Genomic DNA, 18,565 nt, shown 5'->3' on the forward strand with positions numbered 1-18,565 from the left:
TGGCCGTGAAGTCAACGAAAGTCAGCATCGGGCTCGCGCTTGCTCGCTCTCAATATACCTGAAGCATCGCTCAAAACAGTGAGGCGACACACGTCAGCTAAAACCACAATATCACTCTATATTTCAGCTGCTTGGCAGTAATGTTAGCTGACCAGATGAAGGTCTCTCCATGAATCACTGCTGATACTAGTGTTGGCTTTTCTTGCCTCAGCCTCCATGGCTCCACATGGAGTAACGTTATCGCCTCCCTCCTGCGCCCGCAGGGAGACACCGGCAACCAGAGCCTCTCCTCCGCTGCCTGCTTGCCTGCACCTGGTGTCTCCCTGCGGGCGCAGGAGGGAGGCGATAACGTTACTCCATGTGGAGCTCCGTCACTTCACAAGACACGGGAAACCTCTGTTGGTCTGGTGAAGCTGCAGCAGTTATTTCTGCCCAAACGTCCACTGTACATTCACTAGATATTCTCAGAGCTAAACTAACTCTTCTGCAGTGTGGAGTGAGCGCGCGTTCACGTCTAGAGGTGGAGCGAGAACGCGCGCGCTGTGTCAGTGAAGGCGAGCAGGCAACGGAGCAGTGACTTCAGCCACACGCGAGCGCGCATGTGTCCCGACCCGGTACATTTATACGCTTAGAAAGTTACAAACAGTCCCTTTAAATCTAACCATGTAGTTTTGTTGCATATTTAGTTTTGTTTCAATTTACAACGTTAACCACGTGATAAAAACTGTTTAGAACTGCGACCGTGATCCGGGAGAAGTAACGTTTCCCTCAAAACATAATTGAGAATGCAGTTTAGTTGTATGGGAATGAGACTGGGTTGGCGAGAAAGGCAATTTCTCACTTTTCTCATTTAATAAAACATGACAGGACATGTTCACGTCTCATGCCAAACCCGTAACCCATTGGACCTGTGGGAGCTGGGAAGGTAGTGGGCAAAATGAACATCATCCACAGTAAAGAAGAGAGGATCAAAAGAGAGATAGAAATGTTCCTAAAATTGAACTTGTCACTAGAACTTCTTTTCTCTCCAATATATAGCCCTGAACAAAAAAAAAAAAAATGTGGAGCAAGGACCACTGATTCAGTTTTCACATTTTAAGGGTAGGGGTGTCTCAGATTGTGTATGTTATAGCTGATGATGCAAAAAAAAAATTCAAAGGCTACACAGCACTTTGTGTAAGCAGGATGCCTTTTGTCAGAATGCCACGACACTTTCATTTAGGAAAATCATTTCAATAGAAAAGGCCAGGTGGACGGATAATACTATACAAGAATGGGGATTAGATTATGGCTGTGTTAGCAAGAGGCACTGCACTACTGTGGTACATCATGTGATGCATGTCTGGGAAAACACAATGAACATCGTTGATATTTGTACATTTTTGTCCATGCCATTAATAATCTAGTATTGTTTTAGACTCAAACAACCAGCCAATGGGAAAGATATGACAACTATTCATAATTAAAAGTCAATTTTGGGCACATACAAATATAATCTGACAAGGCATGCCAACACCCACTTACACTGACCACTGTGTACCACACAGCCACACAACAATCATGAGGCGTAAAGTGCAAGCGAACATGCCCGTCACAAGTCGGCTAATTAAGTTATCAATAGACAACAACAGCATTAATTTCCAGAGCAGAACAGACATGTTGGCAGTAATTAGAAGTGTCCTTTCCCTCTCTGTGCCTCGTCCCGTTTTTAATGTTAAGAGAAAGGATTTAGGAATGTACTGTGGTGCTCACATTGAATGACGCAAATAGATTTCACCGTAACCTGCTTGTAATCTACTTACATTCACAGTGGCTGCAGAAAAAACAGATTTATATCCTCTTCCCTTATTTCTTCTTCTAACGCTTTCAATTTCTCTTGGTGTCTTGTCACATCTCTCATGCCTTTTTGTAAGGGGGATTGTGAGGGCTCATCTTGCACATTAAATTTCCCCTTTTGTGCAGGTAAGTAGCATCTAATTGCCTTCACCAAGGGAACATTAATTTGCCCTCTGTACTCAAATTACGCTCACAATTCTGATCATTACTTGGACATCTATGGGATAACGTTCTTCACTCACTGAACCATGCACGAATGTTAGTTTGGAAAGATCAGGGTGCAATCACAGCAATATTTACGGCCACTTTAATCTCTCTCTCTCTCGTGACCTTCAAGCCCACTTGACCGTTTTCTCATTTGTTCATTTCTTTCCAATTTCTCCTTTCGGTCTGTGTGACAGAGGCTATTGACATGCAAATACCTCAGCTGCGTGAATGATATCATGGAAGAGAGATAAGGTCTGTGTTGTCACAGATCCCCGTCCGTCATAGTCTCCCTTCACTTCACTGCAAATTGACACGGCACCCAACACCAAACAGCAAACATCTTGGATCACACATTTGCCTCCTGTGATTACCCATAGATGAAAACATGGCACTGATAAAAACAGTCCATATGATCACAAAACATGATCAACTCGAACAGTACTAAATTACACGGTTGGCATTTGATCCCTGTGCTATAAATAAAACACTAAATGAGAATGATCCAGAAATGATGCTACAATGACGTGTAAAATAAAACACCATAATGACTCTCATATCCCAGGCACAGTTTCACAGTCCTCGCTTTAGCACAATATTCTATACACCTAGCATGCCAAAAAAAACTAAAAACAAAACCCAAAGGCAAAATTTTGTCCTACATTTTTCTCCCCGTGATCTTCAAATCGTTTCTCTGGCCCACGGGCCAATCAGGAAAAGAAAGTCTTCAAAACTCTTCTTCCCACAATGCCCTTGCCTGGTCCCCGAGTCACAGCTTCTGCTGTGCTGACACCCCCTTCCAGTAATCAAGGATGTCATGCAGGTCCTCGCCTTTAGCGAACTGCACCTTTTTTCTAAGGGCGTTCCCGGCCGTCACATAACACGCCTCGTCGCGCTGGCCTTTCCGGTAGGGACGAAAGCGCTCCCAGATCCGCAGTGAGCTCTCCGAGGAGTACTCTGGGCTGGAGGAGTAGCCGGAGTAACTGGAATGGTGGCGGGCAGGCGAAAGCTGGGAGTAAGAGGCTGCATCCCTGCGGGAGCGCGTCAGGGGCTTCAGGAAGGAAACCCTCTGGGCAGGGGAGCCTTGGTGGGAGCCTTCATAATACAGAGCTGGGACGGAGTGGCGGTGCTCCGAGCAGTGGTAGTCCTGCTGCACCTCCAGCTGCTGCTGCTGCTGCTGCTGCTGCTGCTGCTGCTGCTGTTGCATTTGTTGCTGTTGATGGTAATGGTGCTGCTTCTGGCTGTCCTGATGTTGGGCACCAACACCACCACTGTCGCAACCACCACCACCCCCTCCACCGCAGCTCCCACTCCCCACTAAAGGCAGCCTCTCTAGGGGCTCCCCACAGCCCACGGGACTGGCCCGGTCTGGGTACTGCTGCTGCTGTTGTTGATTACAGCCATCTGGGCTCCGTGGCTCAGGAACATCCAGGCTATACACTCTCGCTCCTCCGCGATCCCTGTCCCGACCCATGGAGCCGCAAGAGGTGGTGCTGCACTGTTTCTTGACAGCATTTACAATAACCACAGCCGCGTCAGCACTCATCTGCCGCTGGATGGGACGTACGGCGGTGGCTGGCGGAGGGGGCCTGTAGGGGGGAGAGATGACGAAGCCACCACCACTGATCCCCGGGCGCTCAGAGAGAGGGGTGTTCAAGGCAGGGAGTGGAGGCGGAGGGGGTATTTTGTTGGGAGCCATGATTTGGCATGTCTCCGTCACCCCTGGGGAGAGTGGGATTAGGCCACGAGTAAGGGCGGACGCGCTGGTAGGGGGAGGGGAGGTGGGATTGGAGCAGGATGTAGGGTTATTAGAGGCCCCTGAAGCAGCAACTGCTGCTGCATCCAGTTTCAGCGCATCAATGCAGTTGTTAATGATCTGGTTAACCTTGTCCACCTCCATGGCGATGGTGGAAATCTCTGACGCGGAGCCGTGTCCGTCATCATCGGAGTCATCCCCGACATCGGTCCCATCGTCGTCCCTTAAGTCCATCCCTCCTAGCCCACCATCTCCCATCCTCTCCATCCCTGCCCCTCCAGTTCTGACATCCATGTAGTTTCCTTTACTCGTAGACATGGCCTCTGAAAAGGCGGTGGCCATCTTTTCCACTTGTGGGATAGAGGAAAGCCTGGAGGAACTGGTGTTGGCCGAGTGGAGCATTCCCAAGCTCGAGGATGCGGACATGGGAAGTTTTCCTCCGTGGTGGTGCTGATACTGGTGATGCTCTCTGGACTGCTCCTGAAGTTTGTGGACCGCCATCGGATCATTCGCCACCGCTGCCGCCACCTCCGGTCCATAGCGCATTTCCAGTATAGTTTTCTTGACGCAGATGGACTTCCTCTTCTCATCGTGCATCCGTTTCTTGCGTAGACAATAGTAGACAATGCCTAACACAATGAGCATGCCGAAAAGGCAGCCCACGATGGTCATTATGTAGTGACTAGTGGTGGAAGGTGTGGGGAGCATGTCGTCTTGGTCTTGAGCCCGAGTGGCAAACTGGAGGCAGGTGTGGTTGTAACGTTGAGAGTTACGGATGGATGCTACGCAGAAGGTGTAATTGGTGTGCGGCTTGAGCTTGTTGAGGGTGATCATCTCCTTCTTGTTCTTCAGATTCATGACATCAGACACAAACGTGTGGTTGTATTGTGTTAGAATATACATCTTGCTGTAGGGCCTTGGGATCTGCACAAGGAGAGAGGCTGAGGACAAAGAGACGTGATGGAGCTTGATGCTGGGAATGAAGCTGTGCTCAGTGGATGAGGAGGAGGTGGTGGGCTGGTGGTACGGCCCAAACATCTCCGGTCCGATCCCTGAGGGACCGTCCAGATCTGGCGGGAGGGAGGTTATTCCTGGCATCATCACTCCATCTCGGCAGTGATGGTACAAAATGCTTTTGGCGTTCCGACCGGCGTGACCAGCAGCGATAAGCAACGGGTAGCCAAACATCTCCCGCGGCGTCTCACACTGGAGGCGGTCGTAGGTGTGCGTCACATTGTTGAAGGACTCCAACCAGGCGATGAAGCTGTAAAGATCGCAGCCGCAGTGGAACGGATTCGCCGCCAGTTCACACACCATCAGCCGACTGAGAACCTGGAAAGTGGACGGATCGATGCGGCCGAGTTTGTTGGACGACAGGTCGATGCTGCTGAGGCTGGGGCACTCCCAGAATGCATTGCTGGAAATGACCTCGATGAGGTTGTGCTGGAGGAAGAGGCATTGCATGCGGCCGAGCCCTCTCATCATACCCTCAGTCAAGTTCATCAACTTGTTGTAGCCGAGCTGGAGAACCTGAGGAAAAGACAAAAGTAGGCATTTGGGCATTTTTTATTTCTTTTTACACTGCGGGACAGTTTTAGTCATAATTTGTACTCATTATAATACAATTTGAATTAATGAGATTCAGTCATGCTGCAGCATTTTCTAGAACAGAGTTCATAATACTATTTAATTGATTTAATTATGGTCTCCTTCTAAAGCATATTTCAGCCATTCAGCAAAAATTGCACCACAATTTCCAAGTGATCCTCAATTACAAACTTAACATAGAGAAATTCAACTGAAATGTAGTTCAGTGACAAGAATCAAGCATTGAAGTACCTTTTCATAATAAATCTAAATCTTAGCTGTCGCTAAATGAAAGTCCTAGGCTGTATCCGATAGCTCATACTATACTAGTAGTACAACCTCATTCTATACTAGTTGTACAACCTCATACTATACTAGTAGTACATACTGCATTGGCCAAAATGTGGTATATAGTATGCAGTATACAAACAAAAGCAAAATCTACAGGATGCCAAAAACACTCAGATGTCGCGCTGATTCGGAAAAAATCTCCAGTATCAATCGGACCAGTCTACCTCGCCTACTGTATCCCACAATGCAAAGCACTGGAAGGCTACAGGCTACGGTTACAACAACAACAGCCAAAAACAGCTCGTTTTTTTTTTTTTTTTGTAGCTATTTCATCACTAAATTCACTTCTGAAAGTTTTTGAGGCGAGAAATCAACTGTGTAGATTTTGAATATCGACAGTTTTACGATATCAGATGGAGAATCGAACATTTGCTCTGACGTTGTCAGAGTTTAGAAGCTCCACAAACTGCCGTGACAGCTAGCTATATCGCCTGCCGGGGTCGCTACCTCTCCAGCCAGCCGGGCGGTCACGCTCACAGACTGCTATGAGCTGGAGCTCTCTAGAGACCCGTCTGTAGACGAGGGGCTTTTATTTCCTTGTTGACGGATAGTTTGTTTAAATATCACAACACAAATGTTCCATTATAAATGAACAGGAACCTGTTTATCTGCCTTTATGGAGTTGAAAAGCTCCACAATCGCTCTTTGTCTGACTTCATTATGAGCTGTTAGAATAAATAGTTTAAACCTGCAGTATCTTATAAAGTTAACTAACAGAACATAAACAACAAAATCAAAGTTGTATTTTTCATTATTATTGTAATAGTGGTACCAGTAGTTTGTCCAGTGCTTTAAGAGCTGGCATACTGCTAAATACATCACTTTAACTGTTTCGTACTGTATACTGCATACTCAAACTAATGTCTAATGCATTGTGAACTGTATTATTGTGTTTAGTTCAAAGCTTCTTTTATAATCCATTCCCCCTTTCACCTGTAGGTTGGCTTGTCCTGCAAAGGCTCCATCCTCGACATAGCTGATTTCGTTCTTGGTGAGGTTGAGGTCCGTCAGGTTGGTGAAGCGATACATGGAGCTGAAGAGCACAGCCTTCAGCTTGTTCTCATTCAACCTCAAGTCGTGGACGGTGTTGTTGATGTGCTGGGGGATCGTCTCGTACGGCGGCTGGTTCTGACTGCAGATAGCCAGCCACACATAGCCTTTGTCCCCCTCAATGAGCCAGCAGTCCCCATTTACCATGCCGGGGAAGTAGGAGAAGAATAGCAGGGAGGGGAGAATAAGAAAAAGGAGAGCGGAGGTGGTAGAAGCACCCTGCATGATGCCCGTTGAAAAAGGAACTTAGAAAGAGGGGAAGCTGTAATTATTAAGGAGAAAAACGTCGGGACAGGCAGAAGAGGAGGTTGTGTTTGCAGGAGAAAGGGAAGCAACACGGGGCGCTGTAGGAAGGATCTCCAAAGAGGAGAAGGGTCTGAGAGGGTTGGGTGCTGAAAAAAGGGGGTGAAGGCTTCACAATGCCAGTCACAGCTTTATGGTCATCATGGTGATTAGCAGGGGACCCGTGTGAATTCATATCTCGTTGGGCTGCAATGCGGGGTGACACAGCTCGTCTTCATAATCTCTCCTTTGGCGTCAGCTGGGACTCAAATGGATGGATCCCTCGGAATAATGGAGAATCTGTAGAGGAGAATACAAAAAAGAAACATTATTTGTATCGCAGTGTTATATATATATATATGCACTGTATATATTTTATATTGCCTGTACTCTGCCTCTATTGCCTACACTTTTTTTGCACAATGCACTGAAGCATGCATGAATAAACAATCTTGAATCATGAATCTAAATGAACGGTAAATTAATTCAGACTCCACAAAAATATCCTGTAACATTTCATTGTCTCAGAACGATTCTATTCGGGGAAGCTGCAGGCATCCCAAAAATCAATCTCAATTTTCCTCGGGGCTTTTTCCACACTTTTTTTTTTCTTTCCTTCAGCTGGTGTTCTTTCTCATCATGTTAATATACGCATGCTGCATTGCCCCAGCAGCTCCCCTTGTAGCCATCTGCACTTAGTCATCCCCCCCTCTTGCCCCCACACCTTGTAAGGCTATGAGGTCATCAGGCTTTATCCGATACCTACGTGCACGCACCTGCCAATCTCTCCCCGGTCCCTCCAGGGAGGAGATCTTTTTTTAAACGCAAAGTGCAGCATTAATCACCCAAATGTGTACGACAGCACATTGTCTCCACAGACATTCCTTGTTATGACACTATCCTGCCAAAACCTAAGCTCTCTATCCCATCTGCATGTCATTTGAATAGCAGTCAAGCGTTTACATAAGGAGGGGATTAGCTGCCTGTTGCATCATTGCAGACATTGTCCTCTTGCCGGCTCCATCGGCAGCTGGGGAAAACATACTTAGAATTACACACACATTAAACAAACACTGGAAATGCACACACATGGCCTCAGACGTACATGTGCATGCGTGTTCTCATGTAATAGTATGCGTGCATGCTACAAGTCCAAACCCTCCAGATGGTTTCAATACAAACACACTAATGGTATGCTGTCTGTGACATTATACAGTCGGTCCGTCTCCGTGTAGTTTCTCTCTCATCTGACGCCTTTCATCCCACATCTCCTCTGTTTTATATTCTCTCGATTTCCATCATCATTCCAAGAAAACAACAAAGAAAAGCCTCCCTCTCTCTCTCTCTCTCTATCTCTCTGAGGAACAGGCAGATTTCTTCCTCGCGCTCCAAATTCAGACTTCTTTCTAATTCCGACAGAGAATTGAACTCATTCCAGTCTATTCCGGTGCATGATCCCCGGAGGTGCTACAGCAGAGAATCAGGTCCATCCTCTTTTTTACATCAGAAAATGGTCATACCTAAACCACGTGTGACATGGCACATTATCATGTAGCTCTATAATGATCTACTAGATTACATGTCTCCTCTTATTAATGCAGACAGCGCAAAGGAGATACAACATGTGTTTGTCAGATTGATATAACAGATGGATAGAAAGACCAAGCTGCATCAAAATACGGTCACAAGTAGACATCTAGAAAACAGGTGTGAGTATACCCTCAAAACACTATGGATGCGTTAAGTTTCCATCACTCAAGCCACCCTCAACAGTGATCTATTTCATTTGAGTTGAACAAGGGCTGTCAATCGATTAGAATATTCAATCGCAAATTTATTTGTCAAGTATTTCATTTTCTTATCAACATGGGAGTGGACATATAAGCTGCTTTATGCAAATAAAAGTATATATTTATTATTGTAAATTAATTAACAACACAAAACAATGACAGATATTGTCCAGAAACCCTCACAGGTACTGCATTTAATATAAAACAATATGCTCAAATCATAACATGGCAAACTGCAGCCCAACAGACAACAACAGCTGTCAGTGTGTCAGTGTGCTGACTTGACTATGACTTGCCCCAAACTGCATGTGATTATCATAAAGTGGGCATGTCTGTAAAGGGGAGACTCGTGGGTACCCATAGAACCCATTTACATTCACACATCTGGAGGTCAGAGGTCAAGGGACCCCTTTGAAAATGGCCGTGACAGTTTTTCCTCGCCAAAATTTTGTGTAACTTCACAGCGTAACTTTGCAGCGTAACTTCGCAGTGCTTCGTAGCGTTATTTAGACTCCTTCTTAACAAGCTAGTATAAAGTGGTTGATACCGATTCCTTAGGTTCTCTAGTTTCATATGATGCCAGTATCTTCACTCTCGCTGAGCCCACTACAACCTCTGGAAGATCGATTGCGTTGATGCGGTAGTGGCATTAAAACGAATTATCGTTAACGTGTTATTATTGCATTAACTTTGAAATCCCGAATTTGAACACACATTTGTCTCTCATTGTGCTAAAAGGACCACTTAAGTCAACTTTGTAGTAAGTCATAGCACAACAAGCATCCCAATCACGGTTGATTTTCCTTGGTTAAACAAGGTGTCAAATAGTTGTTCTCTTTTAGCTGTTCAGGGCAGTTGTGAGAATTTAGCCTAAACATTACAAATCAGAATAAAACTTTGCTAGTTCAGTTGGGACAGATGTGTTTCTCCCGACACCTGCACACATTATAGATATTCCAATTGTGCACTGTGCTATTCCTGTACGAGTCTCTATACACATGCATGCATCGGGACACTCCCCTTGCAATTGATTGTTTCGCTCTCGCTCTGTTGTCTGAGGCTTATCCCCCCCGACACGAGACGTGATCTCATTTTGGTGCTCCACATTGGGAAGCCCAGAGGGTTCACATGAGGGAGGCAGGAAGCACAGCAGGACTGTGTGTGTGTGTGTGTGTGTGTGTGTGTGTGTGTGTGTGTTTGGGGATATGATTATATAATTAGGAATATGGGACATGCAGAACACCTGTCTCGAAGGGAAAGGGCATGACTCAGAACACTGATCCATTTGTGACTATATGGAAATGTAGGACAGATCAAACTTTTTCCTTCACTGCTGCTGCGGGTTGTAAGATTATGCATCCACATTATACGGCTTCTTTTCATGCCGGTTATTTTTGACTTGTGGAGCACAGTGTAATCTGGCTGAATAGGTCACAGCGGCAGCAGAAACGAAGGGAAGTAACAGGTGAACAGGTGGTACGAGGGTAGCTGCAGGTGTCTCTGACTGTCCTACTTCCTACCTTTTCCAGAAAAAAACATCTGATAACACAAATCCTCCTCCTTTTTCATCTTGTTATTGAATTACTGCCAAAGAGGATACAATTTATACAGTTACTAATGAGTGATACAACTGGAGTTAATTAAATATTGAACATCATTCATTGGCATACTGTAACCACCGACTGTAAGTAGAGGTCTGTAAACTGGCAGTCCCAGACTCAAAGCAAGCACATTCAAGTGCTCAGACAGTGTGTATCACATAGAGCTAAAGTGCAGAGGCAGACAAACCATTTCACCATCTTTCTTTCCTCAACCCCTTGTTGGAAACACTGCACTTAAGCCTAATAGATTATCTATGGCAGAACTCAGAGATTGCTTTACATTCAACAGATTTAGCATATTACATTTTCCCAAAGAGCAGTTTTCTGCCGTCTTCGGAACAAAGTTTTTGAAACAAAATTGATTGTGTGAAAGACAAGATTTCCGATGAGGCTGCAAGAGGGTCGCAGATTCAAACACGGCTGTGTGGAGTTTTCATGTTCTCCCCGTGTTAAAGTGGGTTTCCTCCGGGTTCTCAGGTTTCCTCCCACAGTCTAAAGACATGCAGGTTAGGTTTATTGTTGACTCTAAATGTCCCGTAGGTGTGAATGTGAGCATGAATGGTTGTCTGTCTCTATGTGTCAGCCCTGTGATAGTCTGGAGACCAGTCCAGGGTGTACCCCGCCTTCGCCCAATCAATCAATCAATCAATCAATCAATCAATCAATCAAACTTTATTTATATAGCACCTTTCAAACAAGTCAAATGCAATTCAAAGTGCTTGACAGATGATTGACAAGATAAAAGTTAATTGAATAAGAAAGCAATAAGAGATGGGTATTTAAGATAATAAAAGATAAATAAAATAAAAAGGAAATAATAACAACAATAAAATTAAATAAATAAAAATTATGAAACTACACAAAATAAGTATTAAAATAATACAATTTTAATAAAATGAAATAGAATAAAAGAGATAATGATCAGCAATAAAATGTTGATTAAATAAAATAGAGTAAAATAAACACTAAAATGATGATAAATAAAATAAGTATTAAAAATAAAACACATACAATTATAAAACACTACATAAATAGATGGGTTTTTTAGTTTAAGTCTAAAGATATCAATGTGAGCTGGGATCAGCTCCAGCGCCCCTGAACAGGATAAGCGGTTACAGATAATGGAAGGATGGATGGAAGATTTCCGATGCCATACAGTTTAAACACATACATCATACTTCATCAGATCCATCCCCCTCATGTGATACAGAATCTGGGTTACTCAATGCTCATATTGATCCTCGCTGTTGCCACGGAAACACACACTTATGATTGACAGTAGCAATTAAGCCCGATGCTAACAGAATAGGATGTTGTTGGCATTCGCATCAAATCAACGCGTCTCTTCCGCTTCATTAACCCCAACGATGAATTCTAACAGCAATCCAACAAGCACCGACTGTGACAGGTGGTGTTGGAGATGGAGAGGATTTCCATTAACCAACATTGGAGCTGGGCCACCATCAGTCCAAATGTAAATGTATTTACTGGAACCCCCCCCCACCCTCCTTGTGTTCCGCTCGCTGGCTGCATCTGATGCTGTCATTTTGAGTTGTGTCACCTGGCTGTGAATTATATATACACTGTAGTATGTACCCATTGAGCTGACACGCCAAAGCAAAGAGAGAGAGGCAGATTTATGCATATGAAAGTACGGGGGCAAATTTGCAGTGCACCTTTCATTCAATTTGTGCTCACAATCTGTGTGTAATTAGCGTCAGGCAGCAGCTCATTACGCAATAGACCTTTTTCCACGGCAGACAGTTTGACGTGTCAGGAGGAGGAAAAGCACAGGTGTATTTAATAATGTGAATGCTAGCTGGATTCCACTTAGGGGGAGAACCTGGCTCACTGGAGTAGCTCGCTGGGACACTTAATGGAACTGAGCCATTGTTAATGTGATCAATTTCACCTGTGCTTTACCTTCTATAACAAGTCAAACATGTGGGCTGTCATAAAGGTCCATTGGAGGTCCCTCTAGGTGCATTCTGAGAGCAGCTTTGTGGTGGTGTCATTAATAAAATAATGACATTACTGCTCAAATTATGATAATATCCGTTCACAGAGAAGCTTGTAACACTAATGTGGTGGGACTGAACAGTGTAGTGTCAAACTGCTGATGGCAATTTTATGAAGCATTACATACAAATAAACCGGACATATTTCTATATGTTCTCTTGGAGAACGGGAACTCATGTTTTATTTGCGAGCGTTCACACTCTGCACACAAGCGCAGTGACATTTCCCCAGGCGGTGGCAGCCACAACATCCCAGTGTTTTTTTCTGTTGCTGGTGTTTGATTTAGAAATAACTAAATAAAAAACATACACAGGGCTGGAATATTGTAACTAAAACAAAAGAAAGAAAGAAAGGAAAGACATGATGGCGTAACACCTGTTGCTAAACTGGGGAAACTAAGTAAGTTAAATCACTTAGTAGCTCTCAACACTGAGAGTTCCTGCCAGGGAATCTTACATAATGTTTGACTCTCTCATTGGACTAAATGATAATAAATATAGCTGTTGAAGATTGATATAGTTGTTCATCAATGCCAGTACACAAATGATTATTTTGGCAGGTACTGGGGATCTTATTCTCCACCCATTACTCTGCGACAGACTGCAGTGGGATGTTTTAAACCATAGACTGTATGTCAAAAGTGGACATAGTCACGGTGACGTCACCCATTGGTTTGTGGACTGTCATTTTGAAGCCTCGTTTTTGGCATTTTGGCCGTTGCCATCTTGGTTCTTTGCAGCCAGAAGTGACACAAGAGGGTGGAGCTAAGTACAACCGAACAAAATAGGTTATAATTAACTTCTATGAAGTGAAAACACACTGTGAAAGGGTTAAAGTTGTAAGACGAAAACACGGACAACTCCCAGACCGGACAACGCCGTGGTAGCGACCTGTCAATCACAAGGTAGCCCCGCCCTAAAGCGCCCCCTGCTTTATGGTCTGTTTGACTCTAAATGGGACCATAATTTAGCGATTGAGACCATAAACTCATGTTTACAATGTTTACTGAGGTAATAAATCAAGAGAGAAGTAGACTCATTTTCTCATAGACTTCTATACAATCAGACTTCTCTTAGCAACCAGAGGAGTCGCCCCCTGCTGGCTGTTAGAGAGAATGCAGGTTTAAGGCACTTCAGCATTGGCTTCACTTTTCAGACACGGAGGTTGCCAAAAGAATGAAGCATAGAAACAATCACAGCATAGTGCCTGAAAGGAAATGTTCCATTACACATGTAAACCTTTTTTTGCGTAGGTTTGGAGCGTTTTTTAGCCTCATGCTCCAACCTAAAAATTGCAAGTTGAGTTAATGCGTTAAAGAAATTAATGGCGTTAAAATGAATTTGCGTTAATTTTGAAAGCCCTAATTCCACCATGAGTCAGAAGACCTCATGCAGACTTAAAAGACTGATTCAAAGCAGGTGCAGCTCGCTATTCAAGTGCTGATTCCAGGTAAAGGAAAGAAAAAAGGAAGATATTGATATAGTTATTCACACCAGGCATGTTTCTATTGTAAGGCCAGACCTTTCTTCAACCTACTGAAGTCAGAGGTATAACCCCTCTGAGTGTCCACAGCAGGCTGATGTCATCAACGAATTCAATGAATCCTATTTTTACACAGTGATTTGGGGCAGGCTCAGGTCACTATGGTAACGGTTATGCCAAAGTGGCATGATGGGGTCTTTAGCTAATGGCTCAATGATTTTTATGACAGAGGAAGAATACGGTATCTAGCTGTCAATCAACCGCCTGCACACACACACACACACACACACACACACACACACTCACACGCACACACACACACACGCACACACATATATACACACACACACACACACACACACACACACACACACACACATGGCCTTTATCTAACCCCTGCTCTCCACCATCTGTAACCACAACATCAGATCCCTGTTCAGCACTTCTTGGGCAGATTTACTACGTGATGTAAGCTATAAATAGGTGGTAGTACACACACAGAAACACATGGGCTGTGTTCGAAACCTAGTACAACCTCATACTACACTAGTAGTACAACCTCATACTACACTAGTAGTACAACCTCATACTACACTAGTAGTACAACCTCATACTATACTAGTAGTACAACCTCATACTACACTAGTAGTACAACCTCATACTACACTAGTAGTACAACCTCATACTACACTAGTAGTACAACCTCATACTACACTAGTAGTACAACCTCATACTATACTAGTAGTACAACCTCATACTATACTAGTAGTACAACCTCATACTACACTAGTAGTACAACCTCATACTATACTAGTAGTACGTACTGATTTGGCCAAATAGTAGCATGTAGTATGTAGTATGTGAACAAAAGCAAAGTCTACAGTGTGCCAAAAATACCCGGATGTCGTACTGATTTGGAAGAAATCTCCAGTCTGCATCGGACCAGTCTACCTCGCCTACTGTATCCCACAATGCAAAGCGCTGGAACGCTACAGGCTACGGTTAAAACAACAACAACAGCCAAAAACAGCCCGTTTTTTTACATGTTTCGTAGCTATTTCATCACTAAATTCACTTCTGAAAGTTTTTGAGGCGAGAAATCAACTGTGTAGATTTTGAATATCGACAGTTTTACGATATTAGATGTTGAATCGAACATTTGCTCTGACGTTTTCAGAGTTTAGAAGCTCCACAAACTGCCGTGACAGCTAGCTATAGCGCCTGCCGGGGTCACTACCTCACGCTCACAGACCGCTATGAGCTGGAGCTCTCTAGAGACCCGTCTTTTATTTCCTTGTTGACGGATAGTTTGTTTAAATATCACAACAGTAATGTTCCATTATAAATGAACAGGAACCTGTTTATCTGCCTTTATGGAGTTGAAAAGCTCCACAATCCCCCGCGGGCGTAGCTCGCTCGCCAGCCGGTCAGTGACGCTCACAGAGCGGCTACAGAGCAGCAGAGTGGCGAGGGAAGAGGAGGGAAAGAGCAGCCTCTGACGGGGCAGAGAGATACCTGCTGAGACAACATATTACTCTAATATCTGGAGGAGATCAGTCCACTGTTTAGTTGCTGGAACTGAAAAAGCAGTTTGAGTAAATGTTGTGGATCAATGTTTTATATTTCCCGTCTCCCCTCGTTGATGATCCTGTTTGTCTGACTTCACTATGAGCTGTTAGAATAAATAGTTTAAACCTGCAGTATCTTATAAAGTAAACTAACAGAACATAAACTACTATATCAAAGTTGTATTGTTCAGTAATATTGTAATAGTGGTACGAGTTAGTTTTTTTGTCCAGTGCTTTAAGAGCTGGTTTAAAGGCTAAAGTCTGGTCTAGCATACTGCTAAATACATCACTTTAACTGTTTCTTACTACTGAGGAACGCAGTATGTTCTGTACATTGCATACTGTGTTCGCCAGTAGTATGTAGGCGGTTTTGAATACAGCCTAGATCTCTCTGTCAACTCCTCTAATCCCTCCACTAGCCCTGATATTTGTTCCCATCTCTCCAGTTTGTCTCTTTTTCACCTCTTCCTGTATCGCTCTCTCTCTCTATCTATCTATCAGTCTGCACAGTTGTTATGCTTCCTCCTCGTCCATGCAGGCTGGTTCCCCACGGAGTACAGTCGGTGTGGTGCGAAGAAGTTGGGTCTGCGAGCAAAACACTCTTTCCTCTCCACTTCACACGGGGCATAGAGATGAGACAAACACAACTACAGACAGATGAGGCTCCTCTGAGAGCTCCGCCATGTGTACGTGTGAGTGGAACAGATCATTCCTCAGTGGCCATAAGAGGAACCCGCTAAAAGCAGCAGTTCTACTTTGTTAAGCACCGCTGAACAAAACGCTGCTTGTTCTCTCTCGGTAGGGCTTAAAGATATTCATATACAATACTGTACCTTGTCTATACATCCACATAAATCAATGTTTGGACCCACTCGCCCTTTATTCACATATATTGAGCAGCTATTCATTTCTCAAGTAGGATAGATATAAATAAATGAGGGCGCTGAGAAAGAAAAAGGCAGAAATAGAGGAGGGAGGGAGAAGAGAGAGAGAGAGGGCAGTGAGCGATGAGACGCTCGTGTTTGATCTTTGATTCCTCTGCAATCTTATTTTTCACAGCCGCAAAGAACAGAGACAAAGTCACAGACGCTGAAACACAAATCACCTTGGATGCACTGTGTTATGATGAAGATGATCCAGGCTGCAAAAAAAGCCCAAATTTGGAGAGCGAGGCAGCAGCAGAGGCACTCAGAGAGGAGGAAAGGGAAGAAATGGGATAGTAGGCTTCTACCTCCCTGAGGTTTGATCTATAATTCATCGTCATGTACGCCTTGAGAAGATCTTTTTAAACTTCCCTCTAAGCCCGTCTCACTTTTTCCCTCCGTCCTTCCTGACCTTCTCCGTGTGTTTGTGTCTTTATCTGTTTGCCTGTGTTTGACTTTTAGACCACTGTCATCTATGGCCGCTCATGCATGACATCATATCCATTTCCTGGATGCCTCACAGGAAGAAGAACAGGCGCAACGGAGCGTGACAGAAAAAAAGGCCCAAAGGTCTGGGGCTAAATGGAGCGGAGCACCTAAGCCCTCCCAACTGACCACTATTTCACCACCTCCCCCACCTATAGTCTATTTTCTACCCCAAATGACTGGGCACGAGGCCAGGGGACGTGGTCGCACGGGGAGGCTTGGACGCCGTGTGAGACGACGGGGGGGCGCTTGAAGAGTTTCTAGTAGAGAATCAGGCACCACCCAGAGCTGAGGTTAAAGCCAGAGAGAGTCAGGGTTGAAACTCAAGAGCGGTTCTTACGACCATGCGGAAAGAAGCAGATTGTTTTTTGCTAGAAGTCAGGGCAGGATTTTTGGGGAATAGCAGCGGAGAGAAGCAGGACATGTGGCTTGGACCCAGGCAACACAGGCAGGCGACGAGGGAAAACAGAAATTGGATGATGTGAACTACAAAGGGTAGTGGGGATAACTCAGTGATTGAGGTCAGTGAAATGTCAGATTGCAGCCTGGGCAATAATGCCATTGAGGGCAGAATGGAATCACGGTCCTGCGGTGGAAAATGATAAAATGTTCCACCATATAAACATGTATATTGACATGCAGGTGTGGGTTATGGTGAGGAAAGGCCTTTCAAAAGCCTCCTATAGCTGGCTCTCAAAACCAGCAGAGGTGAATGCAGCCTGAATGTTGGGGATTTACTAAGATTTAAACTTGTCTGTTACGGATTCAAACCTTCAAATCAACAGGTTCAAATCCATCAAAATCATTGATCAGGGTCCAATGAGGTTGACAATAGAAGAAGAGGTTGTATGCCTCCGCCAACCAGTTTATGATGCAGTTTACATCCATCTCTGTCCAAATTGTCATCGCTACATTATTTTATCCTATTTGACATCTCTGTGAAATGTCATAATTATTAGTAAATTAATTCTTGAGTTATGGCCAAAAAACGTGTTTTCGGCGTTCCTGAGATATCATAAGAATGGGACGGACGCAAGGTCACAGTGACCTTTAATCACCAAAATCTAATCAGTTCATCTGTGATTACAAGTGAACGTTTGTACCAAATATGAAGAAATTCCCTCCAGGCGTTCCTCAGATGTTTTGTTGGACCGGAGAATGGACCGGACGGATGGTCGGACAACCCAAAAACACAATAATGGTGCTAGTTTGACCCACCATTGACTCAAATTGGGTTAAAATTGACACAGTATTTTTTTCATTACTCATCCCAGTGAGACTACATATACTGTAGAGCAATAAAAAAAACAATCTGGTAATAGTTAACCAGCATCGATTGACAGAAAGTCCAATAAGTCCATATATCTCAATGTGGTTTCAGTGAATATAATCGACAAACAGCCATTAAGGTACAGTAAGCCAAAGGGGTTTGAATTCCATGACACATTTATATCAATATGGCTACAGGATCAATAGAGATGATGAAATGAATCAATAGGAAACTCAATGCTTTTCTTCTCTGGCTCAATTTCTGGATCAACAAATCAAACAACAGCTAACTAAAGAGGGCGGGGCTTAAAGTGGATGAAGTAAAGCCCCAATCAGACAGGATTTGTGTCTCCAGGGGAGG

At 44.2% G+C, this 18,565-nt stretch overlaps 1 protein-coding gene across 5 annotated transcripts in view; it reads right to left on the reverse strand.

Moving 5' to 3' along the window:
• Positions 1 to 611: 611 nt before the first annotated feature.
• The window catches only part of LOC119501781 (protein phosphatase 1 regulatory subunit 29), an 82,672-nt gene continuing 64,718 nt past the window's right edge, over positions 612 to 18,565 (reverse strand). For all 5 annotated transcript variants that reach the window (XM_037792385.1, XM_037792387.1, XM_037792386.1 and 2 more), the window contains 2 exons: positions 6,668 to 7,366; positions 612 to 5,326 (listed from right to left, as the gene is read on the reverse strand). In XM_037792385.1, the coding sequence (XP_037648313.1) occupies positions 2,810 to 5,326; positions 6,668 to 7,009 (2,859 nt within the window). In that variant the 5' untranslated portion in view covers positions 7,010 to 7,366 and the 3' untranslated portion in view covers positions 612 to 2,809. The remainder of the gene's footprint in view (positions 5,327 to 6,667; positions 7,367 to 18,565) is intronic.

This window comes from Sebastes umbrosus, chromosome 14 (genome assembly GCF_015220745.1).
Source record: "Sebastes umbrosus isolate fSebUmb1 chromosome 14, fSebUmb1.pri, whole genome shotgun sequence".
NCBI classification, from domain to species: domain Eukaryota; kingdom Metazoa; phylum Chordata; class Actinopteri; order Perciformes; family Sebastidae; genus Sebastes; species Sebastes umbrosus.